General features: G+C 36.7%; 1 protein-coding gene across 2 annotated transcripts in view; it reads right to left on the bottom strand.

Moving 5' to 3' along the window:
* Positions 1 to 23,446, bottom strand: part of CTTNBP2 (cortactin binding protein 2) — a 136,120-nt gene that overhangs the window by 53,468 nt on the left and 59,206 nt on the right. For both annotated transcript variants that reach the window (XM_070755461.1, XM_070755462.1), the window contains exons 4-6: positions 20,034 to 21,684; positions 11,663 to 11,866; positions 10,055 to 10,154 (exon numbers count right to left, since the gene is read on the bottom strand). In XM_070755461.1, coding sequence (XP_070611562.1) covers positions 10,055 to 10,154; positions 11,663 to 11,866; positions 20,034 to 21,684 — 1,955 coding nt within the window. The remainder of the gene's footprint in view (positions 1 to 10,054; positions 10,155 to 11,662; positions 11,867 to 20,033; positions 21,685 to 23,446) is intronic.

Below are 23,446 nucleotides of genomic sequence, written 5' to 3'. Positions count from 1 at the left end.
TGTAAGCCACCCTGAGTCTAAGGAGAAGGGCGGCATAAAAATCGAATGAATGAATGGATGGATGGATGGATGATACATTATGTGACACCATCAAGTTTGACACCCATGGTTCAAGGTGGCAGAGTTGTGTGGCAGATTGCTTGTGGCCCAAGTAACCTGTCTCACCTATCTCAAAATAAATATGCCTTGAATTGATGAAGCAGAAAACGAAATCTTTTAACTAGGCCCTCAACTTTTCATGTCTCTGGGACTTTCTGGAGAGCTCCTTCACTTCTTTTAGTTTCAGTTTATGCCAAGTACTCTCTCACAAGCTACACTCAGCCTCTATTCTTTCCCCTTTTAGAAAGGGAATATTTTCCTCTAATAAATGGCTTTCAGAAACAGAGCATTTTACTTGTTAGTACATTACAACTGTTTATCAATTATTGCTGGAAACACAGTCAACCCATTGTTTACACTGGATTTGGCATTTTATCCACCTATCAAGTCCTTCTGAAGGGCCTTGGATAGGCAGATGTTGTTATTCAATGGTGTTAAAGGTATTGGCATAGGTTGTTCCTAGTAAATTTGCCTTTGGCAATTGAGCAGTGGTGATTTTGTCAGTCCTGATAATGTTTAAGGAGTGCTTCAGGTTTTTTGGGGATTGCATCCAAGGCATCTATCATTATTGATAGTATCTTTGCTTTCTTTTGCCACAGTTGATCTACTTCTATTTACAGATGTTTCTATTTTGTTTCATTCTTCAGTTCTTTTTATTGTATTTTGCTGTCACTAGGTAGGCCACATCCACCATTCAGAATTTTTTGTCTTTCTTATCAGCCACTGTTATGTCTGGGATGTTGTATGGCAGATGCTTGTCTGTTTGACATCTAAAGTCACAGAGCACCTTGACTTCTTCATTTTCTTCATTTTGTCTATTTTGTGGTCACACCAGTTCTTGCTTGCTTGCTTGCACACCACCAGTTCTTGCTTGCTTGCTTGCTTGCATGCTTGCTTGCTTGCTTGCTTGCTTGCTTGCTTGCTTGCTTGCTTGCTTGCTTGCTTGCATGCAAATGGTGTTCCTTGCAGATATCCAATGCAACATTGTTGCTGCTTTGCATCCGCGGAGAGAGGCGGCATATAAATCCAATAAACAAATAAACAAACAAACAAATAGATAAATAAATAAATTACCAATCAGTCTCTGTGATCTTCTTGCAGCAGCGAACTAGATGGCCAACTATTTATTTACTTTTGTAGAGATGGCATATGCTATCTGTTGCTGTCTTCACAATTTGGGCTTTACATGCTATATGCTGTTGTTGCTATAATACGTACAACAATGTGAAATCAGAGGTGCCAGTTCTTCAGCTGGTGTTGGACTTCATATGCATCAAGTAGTTCCCAAGAACTTGTCCTAAGGTATAGGCATAGTATATGCAGTGAAGGGCTACCAAAATTTTTACTACCACACTATGGGTATGGCTTATGCAGGACACCCTGCATTTTCTTACAACATCTTTCAATGCAAATTGGGTGCTCTGGGGTGGAGCTCCATTTTCGCGACCCCACTGTGTTTCCCCCCCCCCCAATCCGGGCAGTATCCCACACCTGAGTTTATGTATGGATTGAATAGTGTGGCTATTGGTAATTAACAGACGAACATTTTCTCAATGTGTGGATTTTCTAAGTGCCATCCAAGATGTTTTGATAGAGGACCCAGTGGCTCTTAAGCAACCAGAATCAAGCCTTCGTGATTTTTTTTTTAATGTTCCAGCTATAAGCCATTCCAGGTTTGATTTTTATTCCCTTTCCCCTCAATGTTTTGTAGAAATTTACTATGTGATTCTTTTCCTTGCCAGCATTCTGTTCGTGTTTTAATTATATTATCTGGATATTCATGTTTTGTTTTCCACACATTCAGTAAAGTATCAAATTTTAATTCAATGCTTGTTCTTGGATTTATTTTAATCAACCAATGCTTGCTTTTCTTCAACTATTTGTTTGACTTGAAGTAAACCTTTGCCTCCATTTCTGTGGGCTAGGTGTAATCTATTAATATCACTACATGAATATAATGCATAATAAATAGTCATCAGTTTTCATGAGTTTTGGTCCAGACTGTCTAGGTCAGCTTTTTAATTCCAGCAGAGCATCATATCACAGGATCCAGGTAATGATGACTTTGATGGTGTTTTTACCCTTAAAAAACCTATAGCCAGAGTAGAAATGTCAGGACATAAGAACACATAGTAAAACCAATCTCTTCTGTACCTATTGTAAAGTAAAGCTAAGCCAATACATTCCCTTTAGCACGCACTGACATCCCCCACCCTCTAAAAAAAAGGCTTTAGGTAAATAATCTCCATAGTCTTTTCTAAAGAAGCCTAAGTGATTAATGTAGATAAATGCCACCAGTGTTACACTTCTCCGAAAAAAAAGAGATGGGGTAAACAGAAAGAGATAATTCCCCTGAACTAGGGGAGAATGAAATAAGAAAAATAATTAATATGAGACTGAAAACACAGTATTTGATTGAGAAAAAAGTATCTATCTGAATGAAGAAATGAAATAAGTATATTGCTAAAAGAGAGGAGAAAGGGAAATTTTGCATAATGTCTGTATATATTATGTCTATCATTACATTAAAAGCCTTTGGGAGAGATATTAATTATATTATACTATATACTATACTATGACATGTCAGTTATATCAGTAATGTGCAGAATTACTTGTAAGATTACTTTTTGGATTTAATATTTCAATTTACATATTTCTCTGATCCAAATCCAATTGTTTCAAGGTTTAGAGTAGTTTAGAGTAGTTCTTTTTTTTTTTTATAATTTTTTTTATTATTTTTCATAAAATAGACATACAGACTTACAGACATTAAACATAGAATGGGGATGTATTTCCCCGCTACTTTTGAAAGTATACATTCAAATAGAAAAAAGAATACATAATCAAACATTTGTTAAATGTTAAAAAGTTCTGATAAAAAATTTTCAAATCTTGAATGCAATGTTAGTACGGTATAAGTAAAAATTCTTAATATATTGTTTATAGGTACTATATTCAACTAATCAAACATTTAAACAAATAAAACAAAATTCTTAATATGTTTTCAAATCTTAAATGCAATGTTAGTACGGTATAAGTAAAGATTCTTAATATATCGTTTATAGGTACTATATTCATCTAATCAAACATTTAAACAAATAAAACAAAATTCTTAATATGTTACTTATAAGTAAACTATTATAACAAAATCCTCTACAAATACATTTGAACTATTGGTAATATTGTTATTACCTAAGTAAAAACAAATCTATCTCTTATTTTTTCTTATCTAACCATCTATATACATTATTCCATGTTTCATAAAATTTAGTATCTTCTTGATCGTTTAATCGTCTTGTCATCATATCCATTTCGGCGCAATCTAATATTTTGGCTATAACTTCTTCTTTCTTGGGGATTTCCTCCCCCTTCCAGTTTTGCGCATATATTATTCTAGCCGCAGTTAATATATGTATGATTAAATAAAGAGTTTCTTTCTTATAAGTCTGATTAGTAATTCCTAATAAGTAAAATTCCGGGGTGTTATCTATATCATGCTTTAATATTTCTTTTAATATCTTCTCAATCATCTTCCAATAAGTTTTAGCTTTACCACATGTCCACCATTGATGGTAATAAGTTCCTATATCTTTCTTACATTTCCAACATAGTGGGGATGTTTTTGGAAACATTTTTGCTATCCTGTTTGGTGGGAGGTGCCATCTATAAAACATTTTAATTTGGTTTTCTTTTAATAAAACTGACTTGGTCATTTTCCAGTTATTGATCCAAACTTTTTCCCAGGTGTCTATATCTATTTCCTTACCTATATTTCTGCACCATCTTATCATAGTATCTTTTAAAGTCAGCTCTATATTTTTGTGAGCGATAAGAAATTTATATATTTTCCCTATCATTTTTGGTGAGTTGGTAATAATTAAATTACTTAGCAAGTTCTTACTTTTATTAAAAATGTAAAGAGTTTTATCCTTCTGGTATCTGGATCGAATCTGGGCATAGTGCCACCAGTCTATTATTATTCCTTCTTCTTGTAGTTTATTCCTAGGTTTTAACTTCATCTGGTCGTTTAATAGTTCTTTATATCTATAAAATATTTTCGTGTCTTTTATGGACTTTGGATGTGTTATTGCTTCTAGGGGGGCTATCCATTCTGGAACATTTAAGAAATGATTTTTCTTTATATCTTTCCAAACCTCTAATAAGTACTTCCTTAATGTGTGTCTTTTAAAGTATGAGTGGTTTTTTTCCTTATCGTACCATATAAATGCATGCCAACCCAACATGAGATCATGTCCTTCTAGATTTAATATTCTTTTATTCTCTAAAGTTATCCAATCTTTAATCCATGTTAAGGCGGCGGCCTGGTAATATAATTTCCAATTTGGAAGACCAAATCCTCCTCTTTCTTTAATGTCTTCTAAACAGTTTATTTTTATCCTTGCTTTTTTCCCTTGCCATATAAATTTTTTAACTAAATTTGTCATGGTTCTAAAAAAATTTCCTCCTGGATTTATTGGGATTACCTGGAAGAGAAATAAAACCTTAGGCAAAATATTCATCTTAATTGTAGCAATTCTTCCTAAAAATGATATTTTCAGGTTATTCCACGTTTCTAAATCTTTTTTAATTTCTGCTAATAATTTTATGTAATTATCATTTTTTAATGTTATTGTTTTCGCTGTTAAATTTATTCCTAAGTATTTTACTTTCTTTACAGTTTTTATTCCAGAAATATTTTCTAATTTAGTTTCTTGTATTTTATTCATATTTTTAGTTAAGAAAGAAGTTTTACTTTTATTTATCTTTAAACCTGCTACATTTCCAAATTGTTCGATAGTTTGTAATAAAGAAGGTACTGTTGTTATCGGTTCTTCAATTATAAACGTTAAGTCATCTGCAAAAGCTTGAAGTTTGTAAGTTTCGTCTCCTATTGTTAAACCTTTTATATCAGAATCCGCTCTTATTTTAATTAATAAAGTTTCAAGTGTCATAATAAATAGCAATGGTGATATAGGACATCCCTGACGAACTCCCTTATTTATATCAAGTGTTTGTAGTTGGTTATTATTTAATATTATCTTAGTCGTTTGTTTTGAATATATAGTATCTATTAAATTAACAAATTTTGGGCCAAACCTCATTTTGTTTAATTGCATTTTTATAAATGTCCAGTTAACGTTGTCAAAGGCCTTTTGAGCATCTAAAAACATTAAAGATGCTGTCTTATCTGAATGTTGTTCATAATATTCTAATGTGTTTATTACCGTTCTCAGGTTGTTTTTAATTTGTCGCCCTGGTAGGAATCCATTTTGGTCTTGATGTATTATTCCATTTATAATTCTTTTAAGTCTATCTGCATAAATGGCAATAAATATTTTATAATCTACATTTAATAACGATATGGGTCTATAATTTTTGATTTTTACTGGGTCAGTACTGGGTTTGTGTATTAAAGTTGTCAACGATTCTGACCAAGATTTCGGAATTTTACCCTCAAGTCTACATAAATTAAAAGTTTCTAACATATGGTTTCTTACTATTTCGTTTTCTATCTTATACCATTCTGCCGGTATAGCATCCGGGCCGGTGGCCTTATTGTTCTTCTGTTTTTTAATTGTAGTTAGGAGTTCTTCCATGGTTATTGGTCCATCTAACATAGTCTGTTGGTCTTCTGTTATTTGTGGTAGTTTTGAAGCCTGTAAGTAATTAAAAACTTCATCTTCGCTAACATTGTCTTTAGCATAGAGATCTTTATAAAAATTATAGACAATATCCGCCTTTCTTTCTGTATCGTATTTTATTGTACCATCCTTATCTTCTAATTTTTTTATCAATTTGGATTGACTCTGCTTTCTAAGTTTATATGCTAACCATCTTCCCGGTTTATTTGCATGTTCAAAATAATGCTGTTTTGCTCTTTTAATTTTTTCAGTTATTTGATTTTGTTCTATAATTCTAATTTTATGTTTAGTTACATTTATTTCTGTTTTAAAATCTCTATTCTTGGTGTGTTGCTGCGATGCAAATTCCAGTTGTTTTAATTCATTTATTAATTGTACATACTTTAGTTTATTTTCCTTATTGTATTTTGCTATATAGGATATTGTTAACCCTCTTAACCCAGTAGTTTAGAGTAGTTCTAAGGGGCATCTACAGTATAAATCACATACTAAATGTAAACAAATGCTGAACTCGGCCCTCTAAATCTAGACATCACCTATTTCACAGCAAAAACGTATTCAATTAACGAATTGGCAAGGGCAGTTGTAGAAAAATTGGGTATCTTCAGGTCAATCAGTTTAGCTAGAAATCCTGTTACTAGTAGTTGGTTCTTGAGTAGTGGTGCAAGCAGGACACAAGTAGCAGTTGTTATTAGACGCATGTCTATAAAAACACTGACTACTATGTTTATGAATCATATGAATCTCCACCATTTGTGGGAACAATGTTTCGATCCACTGAAGGAATTATATGAAGATCTGAAATACTTGCAGATGAACTAAACAAGGTAAGGAAGGATTGTACATGTACTTGTCCAAATTTATCAACCCCAGAATTCACATTACTATGTTAAATCAGAAGGCAAAAGAATAACTTTTATTAACCTATATCAAAAATGAATTCTCTCCAGGTTGTACTTTTTGCCTACATGTTCAAATTAAAAATATCAAAGTTTGGTGATTCAAAGTGGAATGTATGGATGATTCTAACAAAAAGATTAAATGTTGGTTCCTATTATATAGTTCTTTTGCTGGATTGTCTTATTCCTTTTCACTACCAAATTCCCTATGTTTTGATAGCTATTTAGCCAACTCTAAGAAAGGAAGAAATAAGAAGTGCTTTTGGTGGGTGGTATAGTTATAGGATTAATTTACTAATCCTTCTAGGAAACTTAAGCTCTTAATAATTCTAGTGTAACAATAAATTTGTAGAGGGTGTTACTGATACTTAGATGGCTTATGGACCTAATCCTTTTATTCTTATCACTAGAGAATCCCTCCTTTATCTATGGTGTGGAGTCCAAGTGAAAGTACCTGACATTTGTATGAACATAAGATAGACAAACAGACCAATAACTTGGAAGAGATAGCTTTGGAAGTCTGGGACACAGTAAGCTCTTTGACTGATATACTTATTGTTGACTTTCTCATTATGAATTTGTTTGGTTCTTATTTAAAAATACCAATAGCACTTAGACTTATATACCACTTCACAGTGCTTTACAGCCCTCTCTAAATGGTTTACAGACTCAGCATATTGCCCCCAACAATCTGGGTCTTCATTTCACTGGCCTTGGAAGGATGAACATCTGAGTCATCTTTGAGCCAGTGAGAATCAAACTGCTGAACTGAAGTTAGTATGCAGCAGAAATAGCCTGCAGTACTGCACTCTAAGGACTGTGCCACCACGGCTCTTGAGGAAAGCTTCATTTAAGAGGGCTTCTGAATCAGATTGAGGCCTACAGGGAAATTTGGAAAAGTCTTCTAGTTTTTAGATTTCTGTGAAGAGTCATACTATGAAGGGACATTTAGAGGAGATCAATCTGGATAGGTCTGCTTTAAAAGAATGTCCACTTGCCTTTTGCTTCTATGTTTCCCTTGGGATAACCTGGGCATAGCCTGATGATAACCCATTCTCTAATTTATTATTCCTGGTTAGGAAATGAGCCCATTAAAACCTTCCAGAGTTGTAGTGTAGAATTAATTTCAGAAGGACTGGGAGAAGCAGATTGAAGAATAGTGCTCACCCTATACGAATACTGCAGCTTATGTTTTATGGCAATGTATTTTTTCCATCCCCTTCCCTGAACTCCATTCTATTGGAGTCTGTGATTGTCATGGGCTGAAATTGGCCCATCATATGGGTAAAGAGAGAGAGTTGGGAGGGCCCCTGGATAGCTGTGAGCCGCCCTGAGTCTTCGGAGAGGGGCGGCATACAAATGCAATAAAATAATAATAAAATAATAATAATAGCTGGAAAGGGCAAACATGAACACACATAGCTTTGCAATGCTGCCTTTTCTTTTGCTCTGGTCTTGCTAATTTGTTGAAACAGTTCTGCAGCGACAGACCAACCAGAATCACCATCAAACTCTGTGCCATTTTAATATCCTGCTCAGGTTGGAAGAACGCAGAAATAAATAAAGAAAGAAAGAAAGAAAGGAAGGAAGGAAGGAAGGAAGGAAGGAAGGTTTTCACTGGTCAACGAGTAATTTAATTAATATTGCAGACATTTTAGAGAAGAGATTCTCTTCACCACCCTGTCTAGTTGGCCTCCAAGACAAAATCAGTCTACAAATGGATGGATCCTTCTAAATAGCAGACAAAATAAGAACCTGCCCCTACTTCCACTCCATGGAAGAAATCAGAGGTGGGTTTTAACTTACCTTGCCACCATTTTGCTTCTTCCTGTGCCATGTGTGCACGGGCACAGTGCCAAAAACCAAGCTTTTGCGCCCGTGCAGAAGCAAAAAACAGCTTCTGCATGTGTGCAGAAGCCAAAAACAAATGGCGCCTATGAGGCTGCTATTATAGCCAGTTCATGGGTATGGCCAACCAGCGATTCCTCCCAGTTTGCCAAGCAGGGGGAAATTCCCATGGCCAGTTCTATAGAACTGGTCCGAAGTGGGAGCAACCCACCTCTGGAAGAGATAATATTTGAGGTTATAAATACCTTCTGAGGCTCAGTAGAATTATGCATTTTATTGCAAATACTTCAGCTTTATCTCCTACACTTCTATGTTAGCAAGCATACCAATAATAATTCTAGCATGAGGATATCAAATATTCATCTTAATATTAAAGATTTCATCAGTCCTTCACTCTTGTAAACAACCAAAAAAATTAAGTAATTTTTCTCAGGTGTTGCAGAAAATGAAATATCCCTGTTCTATTCTAATTGTCTGCACTTAAGTGGAGTTGACAGGAGGTTTTATCTTCTAAGCACATTACTTTTGAAGGTTCAAAGGGAAAATCTCTATGCATGCAACTTACTCACTGGCTACCAGTAACTGTCCATGTTTTTCATTTCATTTTAATTTGTGCCTGCAAAGACATGTCTGATAAGGCTTTCAAGAAAAACCAAACTATAAATCAATATAAAGCTTCACTTTAGAGATGCTTTTGAAGAAAACAAAACACAGCATCCCAGTTTTCCTTTTTCTACATACATATGAAAGCAAGAATGTGAGCTATGTGGTGGAGAGGGGTCTACAGCCTTTAAATTTGTCTCTGCACTTATATAGAAAACTAATAGTGTGCAGTGTCTGGATGGGCCTCCTTTTTCTATTTTTGACTGCTTCTTAAAGAACTCCTGACCTCTTCTTGGCTATGTGGGAATGGCGGTGCTCAGGAAAATACACATTTCAGTTATTGAGGCACTAAGAGAAAAGTGATATGGTTGTAGCCTTTGCCACCTGCTTATCCCAAGTACAGGGTGGGTTTTTTTCTGATTTGATGGAGTCATGGCATAAGTCCAGGAAGAGATACAACTTTTTAAAAGAGTAGCCGACAGGTAGAGACAGAGATGGGCTGCTAAGGTGGAACGGTAAGGTGGTAAGATGTGCAGGTAGCTGAATTGCGTGCGGAGATGCAGGTGCCCCCGTGCAAACCTCACTGAAACACGGGCGACCTGCGTCTCTGTACATGATTCTACTACCTGCACAGCTGCAGTAGCAGAATTGCGTTGGACTCCGCTAGCACTCAGAGCCATGGGGGTGAGCACACATCACCATTCCACCTTATCAGTCCACCTCTGGGTAGAGAGGTGTCCAACTTTAATTTAAAAAATCAATTTCAGGCACAAGTTCCTTGTGACATAATCATTTAAAAATCCTAAATCTAAACAATGCATACTTCAGGAAGAATTATAGGAGGACCAAACTTTTCTTTGCATTAATTCACTCCCAAAATGCATACATCCCAAAACTAAAATTTAAAGAACATTTGTCATTTTGTTTGGCAGAAAAGAAAGACATAATTGGCAAATTACTTACTTGCAATGTCCCTGAGCGACTGCTGAACACAAGGGGGTATATCCGTTTTTATCAATAAGGTCAACTTGTGCTTCTGAAGTCAGCAGCAATCTTACACAATCTATGAGTTGAAATATATTGGGGGCAGGGGTAATGGGAAGAGAAGGAACAAATTACAATTAAGTTAATACCAGTTCCAAGAGTCTTTGCTTCTGCAATGTAATTCTTCAGAAGTTTTAAGAAGTTTAATAGACTAACTCCTAGGTCAGTGGGGTATGTCCCATTCAGAGTGCCATTTAGTATTGTGCAGCTATCAAATTCATGAAATCAATAAATATACATGTTGTATTTTATAGCAGCCTTAATGAACTATGTGCACTGCCATAAAAAATTAGGCACCAGCAAAATGGATTGGAAATTTCCTAACAATGAAATTTTCTGCCACAAGATATAATACGGACCTTTAGCTTAGGACTTTAGACAAACACATAAAGCAGAATATACAGATTGTTACTAGTTATAATGACTGTTTTAGAACACCAAGATACAGAATTCTTGCTAATTACTATGTTTTAGCCTTGCTTAAGATTTTCCCAGAGAATTGGCTGCTGTGGAAAACAAAATACTGGATTAGATCGATTGTTGATCTGTTCCCAACAAATCTCCATGTTTGTTGTGAGAGTAATTTATTTCTTAGCCAGTGTGAGCATAGGGAACCATTAAATTACTTTCTAAGTATTCTTTATTCAATGCTGATGAAAAGTTCTCAGCAGTCTGAATCAGAAACTAGAAACACTTTCAAACCAATCTCTATGTGCAATCCAATGTCAAGTGCAAAATTTTGGAGGTTACCTACAAAATCCTGATGCTAAACAGCAGGAGCGGTTCTTGGTACCAGAAGAAGAGCTACACAGCCTATATTGTAATGGCTAACCTATGACACATGTGCCAAAAAAGGCACACAGCACCCTTTCTAAGGCATGTGAGCCATTGCCACAGTTCAGCTCTGCTGCACATGTGCGCATGTCTCCCATTGGGCAGCTTGTCATTGGGTCTCTGCCACGCATGCATGGGGGATGGGGAATGTGTGGGATCACACACACAGGTGAGGGGCATACAGTGGAGTCAAGCATGACTGCGGGAAGGCATAGGTGTGGGAGCGCACATATGCACCAGGGTGGTGTGCATGCATGGGTCATGTCCACATGCACAAGGGCAAGCACACATTGCACTTTGGGGGGTCTGGGCATGTGCACATTTGTGTACACGCCTGCATGCTTTAGGCACTCTATCTGGAAAAGGTTAGTTATCACTGGCCTATATAATGGTTGTATAAGATTTTATCATGTCTTTTCAGCAGGACCAGAGAATAATTGTTATGAAGATTTAACACACTTTTTAAAATAAATACACAGTAAAATTACATTGTTGATCATCAGTGATTTCTCACAATTTTAGCAATGTAATTTTGATGGCTTTGAGAACTGCAAAAATCACTCGGAGGGCATATGTTGCTTGCAGCCTAAAGTTATCTACTCATAATATTTGGAACTGCAATATAAATTGCTAATTTGAAAACAACATTTAGATAACAACCCAATATAATAAAATCTCTGAGGAATTCCACACCTGTATGTCCATTCCTAGCAGCAGAATACAAGGCAGAACAGCCATCTTCACAGGAATCATTAATGTTGAGACCTTCTTCATTAAGCAGCATTGACAATAAAGTGACATTTCCCTGGGCAGCAGCTTGGTGAAGAAGGGTGGGCCTGCCACCCAGGGGAACAGGACCACCGCTCGTTAATAAAGGGGTTAGGGAGGAAGACCAGCCTGTGAGTTAAAAGCAACATCCATTAGAGAGAACACGCAAGAAGTTAATGCTGCACACTTTGCAAGTTATACATAATGCTCAACAAATGGAAACTCTGACATTTTGGCCTTATAAAAACTGAGACCAGCTTTGTGTTATTTGAGAATTAAAGTCACACTTAGCTCTAAAAGGTTATATTTATTATTATTTAAAACTGAAAAAGATAATTCTGTGAACACAAGGAAACAATCAACAAACATCATATATACATATATGTATATGTATATATTTGTATATAGATATATGGATATAAATATGTATACTCCAACTTTAAGTTTAGCTAAATTTAGCAGGAAAACTGTGAGATATTTCACACAGAATTATGCCCCTTCTTAAAAACTCTGAAATACTATGTCTTACAAATTACATTTAAAGAAATTTGCATTTCAGAAGAAACAATCGAAAGCCTTGTAATTGATGCATGCTTGTTTTTCTAATCACTTTGCAGTGTCATTTTTAATGGCACTACTGCATTTTTTGCGTTGCTTTTAAAAAGAATATTACAGTGCACAATTAGTACATGTCATAAAACATTACTGGGCAAAGGTCCACATCATCCTTTAAGAAAGGCACCTGACAGAGCAGAACTTTAGAAAATCATAAAGGTTATCTTGGTTAAACATTCCAGGTATCAGAGGTTAACAGCTTTAGAGGACAGCTTATTAAGAACATGAAGTTTGCTGTATATGGTGCGGAAAACTTTGTGAACTCTTCCTTGATCAAAAGGCTGCAAAAGGAAATAGAGAAGAGGAATGAAAATAAAGAAGTTTGGAATGGTGAACTGCTCACTAAAAATGAGTAAGCACAAAGGAATGTCTCTTCTTTTTTGAAAAATATTCATGACATATAAGCTGTTCCTATTCTATTCCCAAGAGGTCATTGATTTTTTTTAAAGTAAAGCATCGTGTATAGCCACCTATGACAATCATTAAGTGTTGTACCACATGATTCTTGACAAATGTATCTTTTTCTTGTATGTACGCTAAGAGCATATGCACCAAGACAAATTCCTTGTGTGTCCTTGTATCACACTTGGCCAATAAAATTCTATTCTATTCTATTCAACTACTGGATATCTTCTCAGTATGTTCAATTTCAATAGCCATAATTCCTTGCAAACATCTGGAGGGTGCCATGAAGGGAAAGTAGAAGTTAGAGTAATGTTTGCATTGCAATTTGGCATTTATGCTATCAAATATCAATGTAGAAAACACTTTAATATTATATTCATATTACAAGTCATTATTAATGAATTTCCAGTAAAGCCTTTTCAATGTATTGATACTTGGGCTTCCATTCCATTATGAAATATTAGTAAATTTCATTTATTAAGATGGCATTTTTACAATGGCAATAATCAGAGGTAGGGAACTATGGCTCTCCCCTTTTGTGACTTGTGGACTTCAACTCCCATAATTCCTGAGACGGACATAATTCTGGAGGTTGAAGCCCATAAGTCATAAAGGGGCCATAGTTCCTCACATTGGTTTTTGATAATGGAGTTATAGAACAGTGATTTTCAACTTTTTTTGAGCCGCGGCACATTTTTTACATTTACAAAACCATGGGGCACATTGAGTGTGTGTGTGTGTGGGGGGGGGGGGGCGGCTAAAAAAAGTTTGGACAAAAAAATTCTCTCTCTCTCTTCCTCCATTTCGCTCTATTTCTCCCTCCCTCTTTCTCTCCCTCCCTCTTTTTTTTCTCTCTCTCCATCCCTTTCTTTCTCCCTTCTTTCCTCTTTTTTGCTCTTTCTCTCTCCCTCCCTACCTCCCTCTATGTCTTTCTCTCTCCCACCTTCCCTCCCTCTTTCTCTCTCTCTCTCTTGCTTTCTTTCTCTCTTGCTCTCTCTCTTGCTTTCTTTCTCTATTGTTCTCTTTCTCTCTCTCTTGCTTTCTTTCTCTCTCTCTTGCTTTCTTTCTCTCTCTTTCTTTCTCTCTTGTTTTCTTTCTCTCTCTCTTGCTCTTTCTTTCTCTCTTTCTTTCTTTCTCTCTCTTTCTTTCCCTCTCTTGTTTTCTTTCTCTCTCTCTCTCTTGCTTGCTTTCTCTCTCTCTTGCTTTCTCTCTCTCTTGCTTTCTTTCTCTCTCTTTCTTTCTCTCTTGTTCTCTTTCTCTCTCTCTTGCTCTTTCTTTCTCTCTCTCTCTTTCTTTCCCTCTCTTGTTTTCTTTCTCTCTCTGAGGTTCACGGCACACCTGACCATGTCTCGCGGCACACTAGTGTGCCACGGCACACTGGTTGAAAAACACTGTTATAGAAGGTCCCTTTGGTCGTGGATAACATTTAGTGGGCCAAAAGGGAAGCAGTGACAAATTAAGTAGACAGTAAGGCACATTGATCAATTTTTTAAAAAGGTAAACAAGGAAGAAAGTAGTAAAGAAAAATAAGAAAATGAGCACAAACGCCATGAGTAGTTTACCTTGTAATTGATCTTTTGCTACAATGATAGCAATAGTTTCTTATTTTCTCTACAAATATTACTTTTGTCCCTAATTAATGTACTTTTGTCCCTAATTAATGTATGCCATCCTGGAGCTACTTCTAGAAACCTATTCTATTTAAAAAATGAGAGAAAATAATTTTATTCCCAAACCAAGATTCCAGCAGAGATCTCAAGGTCAGGCTAGTGATTAATGCTGGGGGCAGGAGACCAACTTAAGATTTCTTGGTAGCACAGGATAGTTGGTTTTTTGGTTGCAGGATGCATGGCAAGCCACAAATGACTCCTTAACCCAAGGGCTAGCTCTACTGAACATAAATATGTTGTGTTTTAAAGCACTGAGTTCCTGCAGAGCAGGCCATCACAGAAAGTTTGGTATTTCATCAAGGAAACAATACAGAACCATATCATGTGAATTTTATCTACAAAATTACAAGCAATTGTTCAAAGCTTCTATCACATATTTTTTTTAAAAAAAATCAAAATCATGAACTATAATTGAAAATAATAAGAAACAGAATACAAAACAATCAGGTGAAAAACATTTGTAGTTTAAACCATTTTGTTTCCCTTGATAGATCACTAATTAGAACTTCGATGAAGTTTGTCATTGTTCAGTTTGATAGATTGAGGCCACTTTTGTGGACAGAATCAGTTATTTTCTTCATGTTAAATACCAAATTATAATTCATGCTTCATTCTTTAAAATACAAATAATAGAAACAATTGTAAATAATAATTGTAACTTTTGTCCTCTTCATCAAATTATGTTTCCACGATAGAGTCCTGGAGCTTATTATTCTTGTCACAAAGTAACCCAATTTGGTTCTGAAAATGTGGTGGTGAACACTGACTTGACAAACACTTTCATTTTTTTCTTAAAATGGAATAAACAAGGATGATTAATTCTAGTTAATATAATTATTGTGGAAGCTATCCATTCTTGCTACGATGATACTCTTAGCAATAAGTCAAAGCAGATATATCATAGAAGGCAAATCCACTTCATAGTCTGCCACAAATTTAAAGACTTATTTTTATGGACTGAATTTAATGATGAATTTATTCTTAATTTCCTACAGTATTGAATGATGCTTTTTCTTCAAAAATCAAAAGGGGGAGAAAAAGGAAATAAGTTTTCAGCATAAATATCTTATCTAACACTATTGAAACTGTGGCAATCAAACAATAGCATAGGTTTGTAATAAAAGTAGTCCCCAACTTATAACCAATTGCTTAATGATTGTTCAAAGTTACATTGGCCTTAAAATGGACTTACTCTTATGACTACTGCACCACTCCCATAATTTAAGCACAACTTGAGTGCTTGTCGGATCACATTTATGACAGACTCTATCCTGCAGTCACATAAATGAAATTTGCACCTTTTTTGCTGATTTCCAGAAAGAAAAAATGACAAACACCAAGCATTGGGGAAACTGGATTCACTTAATGATCATTGTAAAACTTATCATCAAATTGAGATTAATGGTTTATGACCACAACAACATAGGACAAAGTTCCAGTCCCAATTGTTATCATAAATTGAGAACTTTCTGTAGTGATCACACGGAAAAAAACATTAAGAGTAAAGCTCTGGAAAAGATTTCTATCTGAGGAACACAGTTATTCATGAAAGATCAACTGAGTACTATGGGCTATATGGTTATTAATTATATAGCATTGTTCTTCTTGCCAATGCTTACATTTCATTTTCTTTATAAGCTACCGTAATTTGTTTATAATTAGTAGGATTCTAATGTTAAATGCAGTTTCTATGAAAAATCCCTGAAACTTTACAGGTGTACTGCATGCAAAATAGGGCAGACACATATATTTTAAAGGAAAGTTGAATTCAATGTATTCATATGAATGAAGCATGAGGGACCTTAAAAAGTCTTCTAAAACAACATTAAGTAGTTAAAAATCAAGTAGCAATAGTTGCACAGCACATTAATTAAATATAATGTTAAATCCATGCAAAATTCAAAGATCTTATAAACAAGCAGAAGCTTTGAATACACAGAGGGGAGTTGTGTTATAAAATTAGGAAGCACAAATCAGCTTTGTGGCTTTATATGCAAAAGTTAGTAAACATAAAGCATCTGGAAAGGAGAATTGGGCATGCAGTGACCAAGAATGAAAGGAGAGAAAAAACAGCTTCTGGCATCAGCTTCAGTTTGTGGAGATGGTTAATAAAGAATTCATTACCAAACTTTCCTGTAATTATTTATATTAGAAACAAACTGCAGGGAATCATGTAGATTGATTGAAAGGATGTTTAAAAAGAAAGAAATAGAAAAAAGAAAATATAAGCTCAGTGCATGGGAAATTCAATTGATCACAGCATTATAAAATTTCTCTTCCTTGTTTATAAACTTGACATTTATTGGCTTTAAGAAATGTTATGCTAATCTTTAAAACACTTCCATAAAGAGTTACAGACAATAAATTCTAAAGGTGATAGTCTGTTCACAAAGGTGTAAAGAGCTACAAATTTTTTTTTCTCTTCCCTACCCTATTTTCTCCTAGATAACTAATAGCTTTGATAAAGAGTAGAGGGGAAAGTAATTCATTTATTCTAGAATAGTGAAGCAAAGCTTCCAGTAGCTTTGTATGCTACTTTGGGGAGTTGCAGCATAAGGAGCAAATGTGGTTCTATGCCAGATTCACTTTCTTTAAGTGGTGTCACTGAGAATACTCAATGCATGCAAATCCAGAGTACCCATCATATTCTCATGAAGTTGGGCAAAACCTCTAATTCACATGACATCACAAGTGAAGAATCAGAATGTCACGCGGAATTGAAGTCATCACATAAAAAGTAAATACAGTATATGCAATATTAGTATTTCATACCCCCAGAGGCCTGGTTAATATGTGAACTACTTGGTTATTAATTGCTGAATAGGAATTTTAGAAGTTACACTGTTCCTGGTTTTATCAAAACAATACAGACCCATAAGTATATTTAAGTCTGCTTAAGTATATTTAAGTGCTAAGAATTTACATTGAGTTTAGAACAAAAAACTTTTCAAAGCATTTTAGACTAAAAAAAGAATCACAGTTAATTGAACTCAACTGTTACTTTTAATAAGTTTAAAACTAACCACATACTTAGTTGATAAGCTGGTTTTCAGGTAAGCCTGAAATATCTGGCAGGCAAATGAAAACAGTATTTTCTCAGAATATTGCACGATAAAAATGTTTGGAGGTATAAGGATTTTGTGAATAAAATGGCAAAAATGAGTTAGGACTATAATTTTCACTTGCACTATAGCAGATTGTTTTGAAGAGCTATTAATAAATTTCTGTAAGTACTGAATTGTAAATCTAAGGACTGTATATACTAGTGATTCCTAAAAATAATGCAATTTCTTTTACGACTTGTTCTAAATGTTGCTAAATCTTAATAGGGACCCTAAATGTCATCACACGGAAGAAAACTTTAACTTCCTAAAGAAGTTAATTAACTAACACTTCTCCAGCCAGAACGGTGGAAACAGAATCCTTGTGCAAGCATAGCACATACATGCTCAAGGTCTGTTCTTACTGAAAATATAAGTGCGACATTAAATTATCTCTAGAAATTGTTATAAAATTAAGTGCTTTCCTGATTCATTTTCATTCAACAAAAAGCTGATTGTTATATTTTTAAAAATCGTGCACTGCTTCTAAAAGCCCCACCGCAAAAAAAAATATTTGTAATTATAGCTGAATATTTTTTTAATGTTCTATTTCTATATATATTAGACAGATGTTAGAGCAATTCTGTGTATTTTAGGGATTCTTCTCTGGTCATGTCAAAACCTAGGTGCTAAAGAAAGAGCCATGCTGTCCATCATTTTCTGTGCATTAGTACTTTCCAAATTAGAATTAGAATGTACTCTTCATAAGAGGAGTGATCCTTATTTGAATTGATACACCAAGGTTTTGAGGATTAGAGCTGGAAGTGTAGTAAGTATGAGCAAATTAGTGATATGTACAGTATATCATGCTAAAACTATAGAATTATGTTCTTAAAGTTGCAAAATTTCATTTAGAAAATTATATTATTGTAATATAGCACTGATAGAGAAAACGAAAGTCTCCTCTCTCACAAATATTTGTAATCCTCAAAGGACTCTTCTGGACCACACAATAAGGAAGCTAGCTATTGTAAACTTGACTTTCAGCTCAAAATCCTTGACTTAAGACCATTTGTTTAGGGACTATTCAAAGTTACAATGATGGTTCTGAAGAAAAATGACATAGGACTGGTCTTTGCATCCCCATGGTCAAGTGGGTTATATGTATGAATGATGGTTGCAGTATCCCAAGTCATGGGATCCTCAGCCAGCTTCCGACAAAGTCAACGGAGAAGTCATATTTGTTTAATAACTGTGTGATTCATATTATGACCATGGTGATTCACTTAGTGACAAATGCAAAAAAGGTCATAAAATCAAATGTGATTTACTTAATAATTGCCTCGCTTAGCAACAGAATTTCTTTTCTCAATTGTGGTTGCAAATCAAGGACCACCTGTATTATGTAACACAGGACTGCATGATTTTATCAGTGCCTTGCTCAAAGCAACAGCTCAACATATAAGACACTTGCTACCAAGCATATGCCCAGTGTTTGCAGCATCTTTCAGAAATCTTTCAAGCCATTAAGGGTTTATGACATAAAAGCTGCCTTGTTCCACCTAGTTCGCTTAATGCAAATCTCCCTGGGGAACTACAATTATAGCATACTGCTGTAGAAATAAATTACTGAAAAGTAGAGAAAACACACCATAAAACCAGCTAAGTGTTTTCATGTTTTTTAAAAAATCCCCACCTTATCTCACTCAGGGATATGCTCTTCCCTTCCTTTACCGTTTTTAACAGTTGCTGAAGATTTATTGCAGACAGCAGAGAACATTTGACCTTTTCTCTTCGGCCAATTTATTTTGTACTGTTATTGTTATGAAATTGTCATTTTTAAACATTATAACTGACTAGGAGCAGTACTTCTGGATATAAATGTTTCAATCATTCTGTTTTTTGGCAGCTTTTATTGGATAAAGTAGTTAACAAAGATGAAGCAAAGACTAGTCAGCAGCAAAAGCAATAAAATATTTTCTGAGCTTTCTCTTCATTTGCATTGTCATCATCATCATCATCATTATTTCCTTTGAAACTATAACTTCAATTCTTAGGGAGGGAGGAACTGCAAAGGGATGGATTAAACCAGAGGTCTTCAAACTTGGCAATTTTAAGACTTGTGGACTTTTAAGACTTGTGGACTTCCCAGAAGTTGAGAATTCTAGAAGTTGAAGCCCACAAGTCTTAAAGTTGCCAAGTTTGGGGACCCCTGGATAAACAGACTCCATCCATATTTCAATACCAAACAATATGTGAAAAATACTTCTAATTTTAAGACAATGTCTCTAAGATATTTTTTTCAACTTCCTTGAAAAAAGAAAAGGCCTGGTTGCACAAAATAACCAGAATTCATGAAAGCAAATGAATTTCCCATACCCATGAGACCTAGAAAGGCATTAAGTGGAAGTGCAATGTAACACAGGAAAAGGGAAAAGGGGGAAGGAAAAGGAAAAAGGAAATCTTAGGAAAAAGGAATCTATGGATAAATATATATATATTTATATATTTATTTATATGACAATGTAAAAAAGGAAGGAGTTTAGTGGGTACATCACCCTTTACCTGAGGCTGTTACCAGGAGGCTGTCTGAATCACATGGTCTACGGGATGAAGCGCTAAGAGGGTTTATGGAAGAACTACAGGCAATGGTGGTGGGAATGACAAAGGAGCTGTCAGAACATGCAGGTTGGCTCAGTCCAGGGGATGGGGAAGGCCAAGCACCCACCTGAGGCATGTCCATGGATGGAATGGCACAGCCTGCAGATGCCACAGATAAATCTATTGTTGGTTTTGGTGGCAGCTGTGGTGAGGACCTAGACATAACCTCTTCATTTACTACCCTGATTCCTTGAGGTGAACAGGAAGAAGATGAAACCAGGAGTTTGCCTTCAGTTTTGGCACCTACATTAGGGGACCGACCACTATCCAAAATAACTTTAAGTTGCGGGTGTGGCGGAGACGGAGTCTGTGAAAGACCTGGCTTTTTGGGGGGAATAGGAGGGGGATTTCCTCTGTCAATCCTTGAAACACTGGGAGTCTTTAAACTCATTCTGCTAATTGGGGGAGGATAAGTGCCAACATCTATTGAATGTGACATTCCTGGACGTCCAGGTGCCACGCCCTGAGGACTTGTGAACCTTGAAAGGACTTGGGTGACTGTATTCCGAGCCAGTTGCTTGGCAACTAGGTTGTCTCGACTTGTGGGTGAGGCATCTCTTGATGTGGGGCTTTGAGTTGTGTTTCCATTTTGATCTTGATCATTAGCATTGGTTTGAAATCGAAATCTGGCTGCCTGTACTCGTGGATTCAGACCTTGATGTCCAGGAGTGCTAACAGATGGAGAATATGGGGAAGGGGAAGATGATGTTTGCAAGTAGCTTTGGGGTACTATACTAGGAGCTGGAGAGGACACAACGTGATCTGGAAATGGAGAAGGCAGACTTGTTAAGTCAGATGATGCCACTGGTCCATTCTCCTCAATTCGTATTTGACTCTGAGATAGATTCGAAGTTACAGGGGACAGAAGGAGGTCACTGCAGGATGAATGCCTGTCAATGATGGGCTTCACAAATGCTGCATTAGAAGATACATTCACTTTTGCGTGCCCCGAAAGCAAAGGGTGGATGGTTGAAGGCTTTATGGGTACTGTTAAAGGCAACTTTCTAACACTTTCATTTCCACTGTCTATTAATACTGCATCTGTCTGGCAGGAAAGCGTCCTCAGAATTGGTCCTTCTGTTTCTGTGGAGACGGAAACGAAGCCTCTCTCTTTATTCCTTCGGGGAAGAGAAACGTGGAGTTTTTTATCACTTTCCTTGCTGAGCTGCTCAATTGTTTTTCTCATTCTTTCTCTCTCTTCTTTGAGGTCACTTGTGTGAGCTTCTTCTCTGCTGAGGCGGGCATGCAGCTGTTCCCTCTCTGTGTCAAACTCAGAAAGCTGCTTTTCCATTTGGGCTTCCATCTGTGTGCTCCGTTGTTTCTCCACAGCAAGAGATTCCTCCAACTCTCTGGCTTTCTTTTGCTCTTCCTCAAATTTAGTCATAACTTCTTCCAACCTCTGGGCCTCTTCTACCAGTTTGCTGGATAGTTGCTTGCATTCTTTCACTAGCATCAGTACAACATGTTTATTCTTGCCACGCTCCTCCTCCAGCCGAGCACAGAGTTTCTTATGTTCCATTTCAAGGGCTTGTAGCTGCATTTTCTCTATTTCCAACTACAAAGAAATGCAGAATAGCTTTGTTACCACAAGGACTATTCAAGGTATTTTAGTGTATATTCAGAGACAGTAATGGTATCTGAATAATAAACTATTATAACAATTTCCAATAATCAGTTTTCACATAAGTTTAAATGAGGGTGACAGATTTGTCTGGTTTTTCTGTTTTTCCAGAAAGTTCAAAGTGATAAGCAATGGCAAAATTTATAAAAATGGTCTCATTTGCAGACTCCAACACAAGTCCAAAAGCTCAGAAGAGTAAATCTCTGGTCCTGCTTAACGACCCAGATAAAATCTTGCAACATTATCCTGGAATATATATATTTACCTTTATTCATTTATCAGTTCATTCAGTATGTTTTCTTATTATTTTGATTTAATAGATATTTTAAAATGTACTATTCAAGCCTATACTGAATTAGTAGTGGTGGATTTCAATTTTTTTTTTACTACTGGTTATGTGGGCGTGGCTTGGTGGGTATGACATGGAATGGTGGGTGTGGCATGATGGACGTGGCAGAGGAAGTACAGTGGTACCTCGTCTTACGAACGCCTCTTCATATGAACGTTTTGAGATATGAACCCAGTGTTTAAGATTTGTTTGCCTCGTCTTAAGAACCATTTTTACCTTATGAACCCGAGCCTGGGTGCGTGTGCTTTTTTACTGCCGCAGGGATTCCCCTGCTTTTTCACTGCCACAGGGATTTCCCCTTTGCTTGCCGCCCCCACTGGAATTTCCTGCCTCCGGGCTGCCAATGCCCCTTTGCTTGCTGCAGCAGTCCAGAGGCAGGGAATCCCAGCCATGGCAAGGACTAGCGCTTCAGCCTCAGATAAGGCTCCCTGGCTTTCACTCCGTACCTGGCACCCGCTTCCTCTGAGGGAATCCCTTCAGGGCTCCCTTGTGGTCATAAAGAAGACGAATGAAGGAGGGGCTTTGAAGCCCCCCCTCAAAAAATGGACCCCATGCGAAGCCATGCGGAAAATTTCCCACCCGTGCTGTTTCCCCTCGCCTTTGAAAGAGAAATTTTTCTAACATCCCAAAAATGCGCCCATGTTCCCTTTTCTGCACTCAGTCCACTCGGGTTTTTTGACAGCAGCTGGAAAGCAGTATCTGGCCCAAAATGCGACTTTCTCTTCCTTTCCAAAGCTCCGCTGTCTGCCCAGGTTCAGGCCGGACTGCCCTCTGTAGACTATGTGTGTGGGAGTGCACTGCCAAGCCTGGCATAGCAGGGAGATCGTGCATGCACGCCCCATCTCTTCGCCTCCCATCTCTGTCTGTCTCCCTCACGGAGTGCAATTCCTCCCAAAGGACGCAACAAGGAGCCAAGAACTGGCGGATTCCGAAGACGAATCCCTGCTTTCTTTGTCTCCTGCTGCAGTAGTTTAAGTGGCACCTTTCTGAGCCTGCTGCAGCTTCTTTCTGAGGACTTTTGGCTGCCTTTCTGGGGGCTACTCAGCAACTCTGAGAGGCAAGGCACGCAAAACGGGACAAATCTGCCCCTGGTAACTTAGTGGAGTGGCGTGAGAAACGAGGATTCCCCCTTTTTAGTTCACAGGAGGGAAAATGCGGGGTCCCTCTGAAGGCAAGCATTTTTTTCTCCTGTCCCCCCCACTCTTGGTCCTATACTGTAGAAACCATTTGGAAAATGGTTGCAAGAAAGGCATCCCTTTTGGCATCTGGGGGTGGGGACTGTGGGGGTTGTGGAGGCTGGAGAAACCGGGGGCATTCTTACAGCCGATCATCAGCTGCAGCTCAATG

The sequence above is a fragment of the Erythrolamprus reginae genome, chromosome 6 (genome assembly GCF_031021105.1).
Source record: "Erythrolamprus reginae isolate rEryReg1 chromosome 6, rEryReg1.hap1, whole genome shotgun sequence".
Taxonomy (NCBI): domain Eukaryota; kingdom Metazoa; phylum Chordata; class Lepidosauria; order Squamata; family Dipsadidae; genus Erythrolamprus; species Erythrolamprus reginae.
The sequence above is the reverse complement of the archived record's forward strand: the minus strand, read 5'-3'. Positions and strand labels throughout refer to the sequence as shown.